At 39.2% G+C, this 13514-nt stretch overlaps 2 protein-coding genes across 4 annotated transcripts in view; both read left to right on the top strand.

Moving 5' to 3' along the window:
- The first annotated feature begins 255 nt into the window (after window positions 1–255).
- On the top strand, window positions 256–12143 carry LOC102459334 (cathepsin K-like). Of its 2 annotated transcripts, XM_075906996.2 has the most exons (9): window positions 256–573; window positions 1839–1964; window positions 2499–2633; window positions 3939–4061; window positions 4690–4842; window positions 5862–6086; window positions 8114–8279; window positions 9590–9695; window positions 10333–12143. In XM_075906996.2, exons 3-9 carry the CDS (start codon window positions 2505–2507, stop codon window positions 10430–10432), a joined length of 1002 nt encoding a protein of 333 aa, XP_075763111.2. In that variant the 5' UTR covers window positions 256–573; window positions 1839–1964; window positions 2499–2504; the 3' UTR covers window positions 10433–12143. The 2 variants fall into 2 exon arrangements, with proteins under 2 accessions (XP_075763111.2, XP_006110501.3); XM_006110439.5 differs by lacking the exon at window positions 1839–1964 and having other exon boundaries at window positions 266–573; window positions 10333–12142.
- A 1221-nt stretch (window positions 12144–13364) lies between these two features.
- Window positions 13365–13514, top strand: part of HORMAD1 (HORMA domain containing 1) — a 58790-nt gene continuing 58640 nt past the window's right edge. Inside the window, exon 1 of one of the 2 annotated variants that reach the window (XM_075907336.1) lies at window positions 13365–13506. The gene's annotated coding sequence lies outside the window, so the exon portion shown is untranslated. The remainder of the gene's footprint in view (window positions 13507–13514) is intronic. The other variant, XM_025179851.3, reaches the window with a different exon arrangement.

Below are 13514 nucleotides of genomic sequence, written 5' to 3' on the forward strand. Positions count from 1 at the left end.
CAAATCACATAGAATACTGAATAGAAATTGCAAATTAATGATTTTGCGATGGGTTAGATTTGGACTGTCACTGAGCATTGAAGAGCTTCATAGCCCATTTCCATTAAACCTTCAGTTCTATTGGAAACTTTGTTTTTAAGGGTTATCTTTCAATTACACAGACTGAGAATATTTCTCGTGCATATAATGGCATGCATCAAGATAGCCAAATGTTATAATACTTTTTTATGGCTGCAAATTATACTCTCTGACTAGCTCTTTCACCTGTGTGCAAAAGAAACAAAGTTTACTTTCAGTTTCAAAGGGTTCTGCTTTTGTTCCCGTCTGCTTGATTTTTGTATCTGCTTACTCACTACAAAACAAACCTTAAGCAAGCGATAATCATGTCTCATGACAGAAAGCATATTTAAAGAAAACTGAAACCTCTGCAGAGGGAACTTCTCCAGTTGACCACTGGATTCCTGACTATATGAAGCATCTGGGAACCTTTGCTACATCCAGACTTGGTAAGCCTGGCCTGTCTTCTGTTGTGCAAAAGAAGAGTCCTGCCTCAGGATCACAACAATTTAACAGGTAATTTACAAATATGTTACTTGGAAATGTGTATTGACTTATCTTTCTTTCTCTGTTTTTCTCCATTACTTCCACCATTTAGTACTAGCAAAGAGTGCAGCATCAACAGTCCCAAAGACAGAAGTGACATCTCTTGCCCATAACAATATAGACCAATGAGATTCCTTCATTTCACTCTGCTAATGGAACTCTGCACTATCCCAAAGGAAGCATCTCATGGGATTAGTGGGGGATTAAGTTTCTGTATCTTATTCTGTTCTTAGTCTCGACCAATAAAGGGGTCCAATGGTGAATATGATAGATGCTCTTCTGTTTTAAAGACCTAGGACTAAAAGTGGGAAATGATTGGAGAGCAGATTCACAAATATTGGGCAAACTTCACAGGGTGATGTTATTTGTGATTATTTGGAGGAATATCAAATATTGATGAAAATGTTTGCAATTATGAAAATGTATCATGAAAGTTCTACTTTTTGAAACTAATTATTGAAACTAATACTCCACTGCCTCGTAGCTATCATTTATACTTCTGTATTGCGGGTGCTACAAAATATCACAGCTCTGAGAGAATTCTGAGTTTTGTACACATTTTACATTCTGCACTGTGTGGTCTAACAGCCTGTGTACTCTCCATGTAGCCTAAACCTATATACTCTCCTTGTAGGCTGCAAACCTATATACTCTCCTAAACCGTTCACTGTTTTATCCTATTCTAGCAGTAACTCGAGGACCTACAGGGATTGAATCCTGTGAGAAGTTAGCTTTTGCAGTAGTGTAGGTTGGTTATGAGAGTTTATATATAATATTTTTTAAAACAATTATAGCTAGGTAGGTATTAGTGTTTGGAAATCTCCAGTTCTCCTAACTAGATTAGTCTAACCACAAAAGGGCCAGTGTGCTGATGTAGAATGTGTCATTATTTCGTGTGGTATCTGAAAGTACCAAAAATACAATGACCTGCCAGGTTGGACACGCTGCTTTACCAAGAAAGCAGAGGGTGACATTTCTTGGTGTTTAAGTCACAAGTGCCCATTTTAAGAATTTGTCCACGAGGGCATAAAATGATATCGCATGCAGATTTAAAGGGGTGTCCTAGTTTAATTCTCCAATCGAATGTGTGCACACTCAAATCTTAGGGTGCAAAATCTATTTTTGGCTTTGAAGGGTCTGGCTATAGGTGACGCACGAAGGCCTATAAAACCCTCGGCAGGTAGTGTGGAGCAGGACTTTCTTCCTTAAGCTCGTTTCCTTATTTTCCATTACAGTGCTAGTATTCTTTTAAGTCTCTCAGTTTCTTCTGCTACAATACTCTCTGACCTCTCACTGAGACCCTCATTCTACCAGCAGAGCGAGGCTGGTTCTCTGACCCCTCAGAGTCTTCAGGAGAGTGTGTGAGTATGGTATTATCCTAGGAAATTGCAATTGTATACTCAGGCTGCATTTATGCTACCACCTGAGGCAATCGAATCAATTTATGCAGTCGTCGCCTTAGGTATTTTATTGTGTGTAAATTTAATACCTATTTTAATTAAAAAATGCTTTGATTTGGTACCACCCATAGTGTAAGTTTGATTGCCGCAGTTCCAAAGACCTGCCTCCAGTCATAGAACTCTTTGGCTCTTGGTTTCTGTAACTGGGGTGGAGGGGAAACCTAGAGATTTTGTGGTCAGATAATTGGTGAGCCTAAAACCCAAACAACATTCCCAATCACATATCTAACTCAGGGTAACAACAGGTAGAAATGACATGATACAAGGCAGTGGAGAGTCAAGTCCACTGGATACATACTTGTGTGGGGAGAGAGCTTAGGTACAGATACAGGACTTGCTGTTCGTGCCATTCCCTTGAGCCCTTCAAAGACCCTGGAGTGATGAGAAGGAAATAATATATTGTGTTGCATGACAGCCCATTTACATCTTTTGCAGTTTAAGATGCTGACAGTGGGCTGTGTTTTACTGCTTATGGTAGCAGCATCTGTTGCCAACATAGGAAAAGATCCTACCCTTGATTCAGACTGGGAACACTGGAAGACAACCTACCAAAAGCAGTACAATAGTGAGGTAATTTATATTTCCATTCTAAATATTTATTTTTGTGATATATTGTACTAAACCAGAACAGTATGCTCTACTACCTGGTTGATTCTTTTTACTGTTAAATAATTTAGTGGCCAAGACAAACAGAAGAACTGAATAGAATTTTGGGGACTGAAATGTTCAATATCATGTTATATCTGGATTAAATGTGATCATAATCAGCTTCACAACTATTTATTAGTGATATCTGAACTGTGGAAAGAGTGACTTATGCTTCCAGGAGTGATTAAAGCTGAAGGTTGCCTTAATGCGCTTACAAAGTGCAACTCAAGAATTTGTTTTCTAATAAGCTAATTTATATTCTTGGACTATACTACACATGGAGAGAAACATTCTTAATATTTTTCATTCAAAGCAATTATGTTATGATCTTATTTCCTCAAATTCCTGTAAGAAAAAGAATACCTTTACTTACTCTCAATCTAGTGTTTATTTCTGGCCCGCCAGAGTGCAGCGTGGCGGGCCAGAAATAAATTTAGAATTGCTGTTAAATTTAGAATGGCACGAACAGCAATTTTAGAAATTGTAATTTAGAAATTGTAGAATTTAGAAATTGTAATTGCATTGTCCATATTTTACAATGTAATGAGATCTGGTTGAAAAATCCATTTTTGCCTTGTTAATTTGAAATTTATCCATTGGTCACTTGAAAAATTTAAAACAAAACCTTTTCTGTGTTTCAGATTTAATTTGAAATTTTTGTGTTTTTCAAAAATGAAAAATTAGCAAAACTTTTAAAACTTTAGATTTTAGTTTTTTCCCCTTTTCTCTCACTGCTTTTTTTTTCTACTGAAAGTAATAATGAAACACATCATTTTTCTTTCCACTTTTCCTTTTTTATTTTTTTATTTTCTCTACTCTGTAACTTTGCAAAAATTTTCCAACTTTGAAAAAACTGAAGTGGTATATTTAATTTTTCCTTTTGCCATTAAGTAACTCGTGCAAAATGGAAGAGATTTAAAAAGTTAGAATAGAAAAGGGAAAAAGAAAAAAAGAAAGGAAAATGTTGCAATTCTCTTTCTTCCAAACTACATGTTGTTCATCTTATTGTGGCAATAGGAGGAAAAAAGAAGAAAAGGCTATGAAAATTTAGAAGTAAATCAAATCAAAATGAAATTTCAATTTAAAATTAAACAGAAATGTAGTTTAATTGGGACACTTTCCATTGGAAAAAATACCACACAAGCAAACTTATTCCACCAAAAATTTAATTTTTTATTAGCCCCATTTTCGTGACCAAAAATGTTCCCATTTCTTTCATTATTTCAGGAAGAAGAGCTTTTCAGGCGCCTGATCTGGGAAAAAACCCTGAAAATTGTTACAGTTCATAACTTGGAAGAGTCAATAGGAATGCATTCATACACAATGGCTATGAATGGCCTTGCAGACATGGTAAATTTCCTCATCTACTTTGTTCTCAAATTATGTAGTGACATTTTGTTGTTTCAAGCTCTTTTTTAAAAAAAAAGAAGTCATAATAATTGTAAAAAGATTTTTCCCTCACCTTTGTCAGAATTGCTAGTGCAATTAATTGCACTAACTAGTTACCTGTATTTTGGTTATTTTTAAAAGTAAATGATCCAATGCAATATGATCCCGAGAGCATGAGAGCAGAGGGTAGAGACATAATTCAATGGCTAAGACACTGAATTGGCCATCAAGAGAACTAGATTTAGTTACCTATCTTGCCATGGAATAACTGTGTAGCCTTAGAAATCTGTAAAATGAGGATAATACTTACTGTACTTTGCACAGTGCTTTGAGATCCTCAAGAAACAAGAGCAAAGAGTTATTAAAGGAGTGGGCTTTGGATCCACCCCCATTGAATAACAATGTGCTATTTTGCACAGCCACTCTTTAGAGTACAGCTATTGTTTAAATCTTAGACATTTTCTGCCATGTATTTGTTAGCTGCTGCAAAGTTGGCTGATTAGGGCACTTGCCAGACAGCAGTATGACCAGTTACTGATTATGAATTTTTAACATTCTCTATTCCTTTTTAAAAATTTTATTTTAACAGACGTCTGAGGAAATAACAGCTACCATGACAGGGCTCAGAGTATCCAACTCAGAAATGGATAACCTTACAGTTGATTGGCCTGGAGAAAGTGTTCAGATCCCAGATGGCATTGACTGGAGGAAGAAAGGTTATGTCACCAGTGTAAAGAACCAGGTGCGAACTCGTAGGTGGAAATTACAATAGGTGGAGAATGAATACTACAACCCGGATAATTGCAGAATAGTGTGAATCTCCCATCATCTTCCTCACATTGCTGAGGAAGAACTGCATAGTTCCAGCAATGCAATATTTGTAAATGACATTCTATGAGAATATCTATATTGCTGCATTATCCATTTCAACATGTAAAATCATGCTTTTTTATTTGAAGTTGTTCATTCAGCTTATTTATTATTAAGGCCAAAGCAGACTGTGAAGAGATTCAAAAAGATCTCACCAAACTAAGTGACTGGGCAACAAAATGGCAAATGAAATTTAATGTTGACAACTGTAAAGTAATGCACATTGGAAAAAATAATCCCAACTATACATACAATATGATGGGGACTAATTTAGCTACAACTACTTAAGAAAGTGATCTATGAATAGTTCTCTGAAAACATCCACTCCGTGTACAGGGACAGTCAAAAAAGCAAATAGAATGTTAGGAATCATTAGAAAAAGGATAGAGAATAAGACAGAGCATATCTTATTGCCTCTGTATAAAACCATGGTACGCCCACATCTTGAATACTGCGTACAGATGTGGTCGCCTCATCTCAAAAAAGATATATTGGCATTGGAAAAGGTTCAGAAAAGGATAAGAAAAATGATTAGGGGTTTTGAACGGGTCCCATATAAAAAGACATTTAAAAGACTTGGACTTTTCAGCTTAGAAAAAAGAAGACTAAGGGGGGGAAATGACAGAAGTGTATAAAATCATGACTGGTGTGGAAAAAGTGAATAAGAAAAAGTTATTTACTTATTCCCCAAACAGCTAGACTATCTATATTTACTTCTCATACTGTTAAAGCTATCTGTCTCACAAGTGCATTGTATCCGTCTTCTCACACTTATGCTGTAAATCAGGAATAAGGCCACTAGTGTTTTTGTCTCAAAAGTATAATTAAGCCATTTATGATATCTACCTTAACATGTATTTTGTTGTTGTTGAACCTTGCAATATGCCTCAGGGATCCTGTGGTTCGTGTTGGGCGTTCAGTGCTGTGGGGGCCTTGGAAGGACAACTGAAGAAGAAAACAGGGCGTCTGTTGTCACTTAGTCCCCAGAACCTAGTAGACTGTACCAGGAGCTATGGCAACGATGGTTGCAGTGGAGGCTATATGACTAATGCTTTCAGATATGTTATAGACAACAATGGCATTGATTCAGAAAAGTCCTACCCATATGAAGGTCAGGTGAGTATCACTGGGTCAAAGGTGTTTCTTTGGGGAGGAAAAAATTGGAAAAGTCTATATTTTACCACAAAGTGTTTTATCTGAAAGATAAATAAGGGGTAAGACTTAAACTTCTATTTTATATCTATGGTTGAATTAACATTGTAATTGATTTGGTTTTTTTCTTCTTGATTGCTGAATGATTTAATTCAATTTAAACACACCATAATGTCTTTTTTTAATGGTATCTGAAATAATTAGAGCCTTATACATGCCACAATTCTGTGACTGCAAAATTTGCATCAGAATACACTCCTTACCACAGATCTGGGTTCCAGAATATAAGCTTTAATTCAACAATAACAACAAAACCTTTATGTTTATGAAAACCTTCCAAGCAGGCCCCAAATGTATTGTTCAATTAATTAAATTGAATAAAACCCCATATTTTGAATTTTACCTGAATGTGTGGCAATATTCTCAAAGTGCCAAAGGAAGCAGGAGACTCCATCATTGCATCAGAATTTATATCCATCTTGCTATACATGGGGCCCTGGAAATAATAGTGCCATTTCATATACCAGCATACTACAGAGTGAGATCATCTACTATATATTTGAGAGTTTGTCACATCTGTGTGTGTGTCTGTCCGTTTGTTCAAGAACCACTCCTCCTAAAAGGATCACCAAATTCAGTATGCAGATTTCTCTTATCATAACTAAAAGGAAGCTACAGGTTTGGTTGTGCCAAGAAAACGGGATGTGCTTGGAATGGGATTGCTTCTCCTAAAACCATGCTGAAAAGAAACAGAATCAACAGGCAGGTGAAAGGGGCAGGCTGGGGGGCACCCCCCACATCTGGAACTGCCCCAGCCCCAAGCCTCCCACCCTCTAGGCTCCTTTTAGGGAGCACCAGGTCCACAACTCCCCCAGCCTTGATTTGTACAGAGACACTGCTGGCTGTTCCCCTTTGTCAGAGAGCCTGGGGAAAGTACACAGTTTGCTGCATTCCTCACTCTTGAGTGCAGGGGGCAGATGATCTTGGACCTACCCCATCTAGGCAATATGTACCCATCCCTCGGCTATGGCTGCTGGAGTTGGAGTGGCTATCGAGAGGCATTCCTCACCTGGCCCCAAGCTGCTGTGTTGAGAGAGGTCTGGGGTAGTCCCCTCTCCCACAGGCAGCGTGCAAACTGATGCCCTCATCCCCCACCTCATCCCAGAGCAATGATTTACATAAGAAAAACAAAAATTAATTGAGTAAAGGACTGGAGCAACTGGGATCTTACTTTGTGAGGTAGGGAGCCATCTATTGACAAAAGCATGCAAAATATCTACTATATATTTGAAAGAGTAAAACAAAAATGGAGTTAAAGACCCAGACTGGGGTACTCCTCTCTCTCTAGGGCAGCGTGCATACTGAATCCCTCATCCCCAACCCTATCCCACAGCAATGATTTAAACAAAGCATTACATTTTCATTTTATTTTCTGAAAAACAGAAATTTATCGACTTAAGGACCCAACCAGCGCCAGGTAAATCTTCTAGCACTGTGTATGTGTAGCTAGCTGGATAGATGCTGGTGCTGGGGGGATGTGACTTAAAAACCAGTTCCCCCCGGCACTGACTCCACAGTGCCGGCTGCTCCCACCTTGCGCTGCTGCCTCTACCAGAGGCAACAGCGTGTGGGGGGTGAGTGGGGAGGGGGTAGGTGAGACAGTCACAAAGTAATCTCAGCCTGTGTCGGGCCCAGGCTCACCACAGACAAGGGCTGCCATCGCGAAGTAGCTTCTGTCCCTGGTGGTATGGCAGCAGCCTCTGCTTGTGGTGAGCCTGGCCCGCTGCAGGCAGAAGCTGCTTCATGGCAGCCTCACCTGTCCACCTACCATGCTGCAGTAGCGGGGGCGGGCGAAGGCAGCACCATGGAGATGGTGCTGGTGGAACCAGCTTTTAAGTCTAGGCTCATCGAGTAGTTGACCACTCAACTAGTCACTTACATCCCTACTTGCCATAGTTATTGTACCATTTTATCTCTGCTATCTTCTACAGAACAAAAATTGCCGTTATAAAACTTCTGGACGAGCTGCCACCTGTGTCAGCTATAAAACAGTCCCCATGGGAAATGAAACTTACCTTGAAAAGACAGTGGCTTCAGTGGGACCAGTATCTGTTGCTATAGATGCAAGCTTGAGCTCCTTCCACCACTACCACAAGGGTAAGAATTGTTTTCTTTCCAGGTATTTTCCAAGACCTACATAGTTCTTAACAAAATTAGAGAGAAAGACCCCGAATCAACAAAACACAAATCTAACTTTAAACATGCATGTGAGCCGCTCCACTGAAATCAACATACCTGTTTGTCACAGTTCAGGGTAACAGCATCTGTATTTCTCTTCAGTGGTCCTGCATGGGCATCATTCTCGGGCTTTCAGCAGATACATGTCTCTTTCTGTTTCTACTGGGGGGTATTTTCAGGATGCACCGTTCCCTGCCTTCACTATATTATTCCCAGAAGAAATAGACCTCCCATCCACCTCTGCTTGTTTCTCTTCCAAGACCGATAATAGTGTGATTGTCAAAAGTTATAAGTACTATACAGTTCTTCCTATGCAACCCTGTTTTATTCTTAGGGTAAAAAGCATTGCAGAGAAAATATATGAAAACAATAAAAGAACCTACATGATTAATAGTAAGCTCACCAGAATTCATCCCAACAACCCTAACATGGATTCTGGCAGAAGCAATCCTTCAGATTCTGGCCCAAGTGGATTTCTTGTAGTTACAAGTTCTTCACAGCTTCAACTCAGAACAAGTGTTCTCATAATATGTTTAATATTTAAACATAATTCAAGAAGATTTAACTTAATATAGTAAAGTTTATACCAGATACTACAGGATATAGTCAGCCTGCCACACTACTCACATGCCTAAAGTGAAGTACATGTTAGTAAAGCGGATTACTGACTCAAGTTCAAGGAGCAGCCCTGGGAAATTTAAAGGGTGAGTTAACTATTCTGTAAATGCCTACATGAGGAACAAACGTTTAATAAATATTCAAATTAGCAAAAATTGAATATGATCCAATGGCTAGAAGCTAAAACTAGACAAATTCATACTGGAAAGAAGACATACATTTTTAAGTGAATATAATTATGGCAGATTGTCCATCGTGGACCATTTTTTAAAAGGTTGAATTTTTTTTTAAATGTGCCTTAGAAATTATTCTGGAGAAGTTCTATACCCTGTGTTATACAAGAAGTCAGGCTAGATGACCACAGTAGATCTTTCTGGTCTTAGACTCTATACTCATTAGCTCTTGTCTTAAATTAGTCCATAGTCTGCAATGAGCTTCACATAGGTGTATCTTTGTACTTATATGGAACTCATTGCGGAATTTGAGCTTTATATTGTAACCTGACTTTCTATGCATTTACATAGTCCCTAGTACAGAAGCACAGTGCTCCTGATTGGGGATTCTGAGCACTGCTGTTTTCTAAATCAATCAATCAATCAAAATATTTTCAGGTGTATACTATGACCCAAACTGCAATCCTTCAAATATAAACCATGCCGTTCTTGTTGTGGGATATGGTGTAGACAAAGGTGTACCATACTGGCTTATCAAAAACAGGTAAGTATGAGTTTTCTTTAATTAAAATAACTTTCAAGTCTTTAAAATATAATTTTGTCTTAAAGAACTGGTTTAATAGAGTACAAAAACAGCATCAAATTAAATAAAATATCTTTTAAAAGTCTTTAACTGTTTTGTTCAGAAGAAGTGGGGTCTGCTCACGAAAGCTCATGTTACCATCTACATGTTTTGTTTGTCTATAAAGTGCTACCAGACCATTTGTTGCTTTTTTAAGTTTAACTGTTTTGTTAGGTATTTCTCTGATTATTAAAAATGAAAGAATATTTTAAAATTCTATTTTACTTTTCACTATTCTGTTTTGGTCTCACACATGACAGACAGCTTGACACAAACTTGTTCATAGAATCATAGAACTGGAAGAGACCTCAGGAGGTCATCATGTCCCGCCCCCTGCTTAAAGCAGGACCAATCCCAACTAGTTCTGTTAATTTCATTTCCTTTCATAGCCAGTTTTGCATTTTGATTCTCATGGACCACCAACCAAGCAAATTAAAACAGGGAACCTATCTATCTATCTATCTATCTATCTATCTATCTATCTATCTATCTATCTATCTATCTATCTATCTATCTATCTATGATATAAAAACAAATACTGATTGTTTTTCTTCTGCAGCTGGGGAACCAGATGGGGTGCTAAAGGCTATATTCGGATGGCAAGAAACAGAGGCAACCTTTGTGGAATAGCTTCACTTGCCAGTTATCCACTGATGTGAAAAATACTTAGTCCTGGTGAGCAGGAATGAAGAGTCAAATACGTTTTTAAATTCATTTTATTCTCTCAGTTCCCCAAAGAACTGTAGTCTTCAATAAGTCCTGTTTTGCATTATACAAATTCGATGGACCCCAAAGATCTATTAAAGTCAAGAACAGAAAAGTTATGTAGGAAGAATCACTGCTTGCTATGAAATTTCATGAGTACTAATTATAGCCTTCTTGGCATATTGCTTTCACGTTTAACCAGCCTGAAGCAGCATTCAAGAATCTACATCAACTACTTCTGCCAACTAGTCACATGATACTGATTCTTGTTTCATTAAAAAAGTGAAAAACAGATGCTTGCCTAATGTTATTTTTCTATGTAGGCAAATGCTATTAGTGTCACAAGTAGGAATGGAGGTGGTGCCTGTGTTCACAAATGAAGGAGATATGTCATTGGAACCATCTCTTTATTAAAGTATGGTCCACTCTACGAATACTGTAGATTCTAATTTTTGTAATGATGGCCATATAACCACCAAAGCCATATATTTACCAAGACAGATTGCTCAGAAAAAATGAGAACCTTGAGGCTTTACAAGTGAAACTGTTGCTTTTTAATTTGCAAAAAATGTTCTTAAACATTTTTTTTTAAACCTCTTGAAAAGAATTGGACATGCTAAATGGGAGATTTACTGACATTAAATCATTTCAAAATTGTATCTCAGGTACTACAATATTTTGTTTTTTTCCAAAGATCCTGGATTTTTGTGATTATGTGAGAATCTCAGCCTTCTTTTTTATTTTTATTTTTTTGTGGATAAAAGGTTGAAAATATGACCCAATTGAACCCTACAGGCTCAAAGACCAGCAGGCACACCTAATATATTTTACATCTCATGATTTTAAAATCTAATCTCATGACTGGGGGAAGCATGACTTCTCACTTTTGAAAATTTGGGATTGGCAATACCCATGTTATAATCTTAGAAGGTGATGTATTATGAAAGCTGCATGTATGATAAGTCAGAATCGATGTTAGATGTTCTAGTGCTTGTCTTGCTTCCTGGGTTTCTTGGTAATTAATGTCTTAGTCTGTTGATTCCACAAGAATTACATTGGGATAACAGTTGGTATAATCTTTCAGTATGACGTTTGTATTACTTTTAAATTATGCATTATTAAATGACAATCAAAGATGTTTTCTCAAAACTTTCCTAACAGGCTGATTGTAAGATTTTGCAAGCATTACTTTCCACAGAAAGCTTTAGATTGTAGTGGTGATCAGTGTCTGTACAGTATTGTGTAGATGGAACCAGGACAGTAAAAGACATTTATTTAGAGCAATTAGCTAAAATTGTGGTATTTATTCCCTTTATTATTAAATTAAAGCAAAACCTGAAAGATTAGGCTTGATAGTTGGCTAGTTTAATTTTTAACTTAGATTTCATTTTTTATATAGTGCAGAATATATATTTTTAAAAATACAGTTCATAAAAAAAAATTTTTTAATTAAAAAAATCCATTTTGGCAAAGAAATGTAGAACAATGAAAATGTAGCAGGAAATACATTCCTCTCCTAATACTTTCCTTCAAATATTGCCATACTATAGTCAATATGTGTATGTGTTGTGTGTATGCTGTATTCCCTCCATGGATGGACTATCCGCTATGATCTAATGTTTGTAATACACAATATGAGCTTTACAACTGTTACACAAGTGTGTGTGTTTCAATGGCTCTGTGATTTACACTTGTCTCCATAAGTAGTCCACATTTTCACCTGCAACCCCACTTTCCTTCCCCAGGTGTCCCCCTGTGAAGTCTCGGCTAACAGAGGGAAAGGAAAAGGTGTGGAGTCTTGGGACATTGCTGGGCGGGTGTGTGTGGGCAAGAGACAATGGCACAAGTACAGAAATGGGAAGTGTTTGCAGGTGGTAGAGGGCAGGGAGCAATGGAGAAAGGGGAAGAGCCACTGACAGCATGAGAAGGAAAAGAATGAAGAGCCTTTGGCTCTGCCTACACCACAAAAGTGGCCCTGGACTGTCATGCTGTAGCCAATTTCAGTGTGGATGGATGGGGTTCTCTTGCACCTGCCCCAGAGGGTCAGGATGACCTTACAACAGAGCATAGGAAACAACATTTTTCATGGCCTGGAGCCATGCAGCTAGGGCAACCTAATATTGTCAGTGTAGACCAGGTCTTTGCACCTGACCTTAGACTTGGGGGAGGCAAAGGTGCGAGAAGGTGCAAAGAGCCTTTGCATATTGCTTCAAAGGAGGCAAAGGTGTGAGGGGAAGGTGTGAAAACCCTTTGCACATGGCTCCAAAGGAGGTAATGGTGCAAGGGAAAGGTGTGAAGAGCTTTTGCACGTTGCCCCAAAGGAGGTAATGGTGCAAGGGAAAGGTGTGAAGAGCTTTTGCACGTTGCCCCAAAGGAGGTAATGGTGCAAGGGAAAGGTGTGAAGAGCTTTTGCACGTTGCCCCAAAGGAGGTAATGGTGCAAGGGAAAGGTGTGAAGAGCTTTTGCACGTTGCCCCAAAGGAGGTAATGGTGCAAGGGAAAGGTGTGAAGACCTTTTGCACGTTGACCCAAAGGAGGTAATGGTGCAAGGGAAAGGTGTGAAGAGCTTTTGCACGTTGCCCCAAAGGAGGTACTGGTGCAAGGGAAAGGTGTGAAGAGTCTTCGCACGGGCCGTCAAGGCGGAGATGAGGGGACAGGGTGCCACAGGGAAAGGCTGCAGGCTTTGCACCCCAGCCCCAGGGCGGGGCGAGGAGGGGACCCTTGGAGGGGCTGTTGCACACGACCCTTGCTGGAGAGAGGCGCGCTACTTCCCTTGGCGGTGTAGGGCGAAAAGGCGGGAAAGCATTTGCACACGGCACCAGGGTCGCAGGGGCACAAGGGAAGGCGGGGGCAGAAGGGAGGAGCGAAAAACGGTTACGTTGCGCACGGCCCCCGATCGAGGGCAGGCGCGCGCCCACCGCGTCAGGAGAAAAGGCGGGAAAGCGGGCGGCGAGAGGCGCGCGGCAGGACGGTTATTCCGCAGCGCGGGCCGGGCGCCGGCTGGTGGGGTCAGCCTGGGCCGGGCCCAGGCAAGGCG

The sequence above is a fragment of the Pelodiscus sinensis genome, chromosome 22, assembly GCF_052426305.1.
Source record: "Pelodiscus sinensis isolate ZL-2025 chromosome 22, ASM5242630v1, whole genome shotgun sequence".
Lineage (NCBI taxonomy): Eukaryota > Metazoa > Chordata > Testudines > Trionychidae > Pelodiscus > Pelodiscus sinensis.

Coding starts and splice junctions, on each gene's coding strand:
- LOC102459334 (XM_075906996.2), top strand. CDS start 2,505: ATGCTGACAGTGGGCTGTGTTTTACTGCTTATGGTAGCAGCATCTGTT. Junction 4,843..5,861: donor TCACCAGTGTAAAGAACCAG/GTGCGAACTCGT, acceptor AATATGCCTCAG/GGATCCTGTGGTTCGTGTTG. Junction 9,696..10,332: donor TACTGGCTTATCAAAAACAG/GTAAGTATGAGT, acceptor TTTCTTCTGCAG/CTGGGGAACCAGATGGGGTG.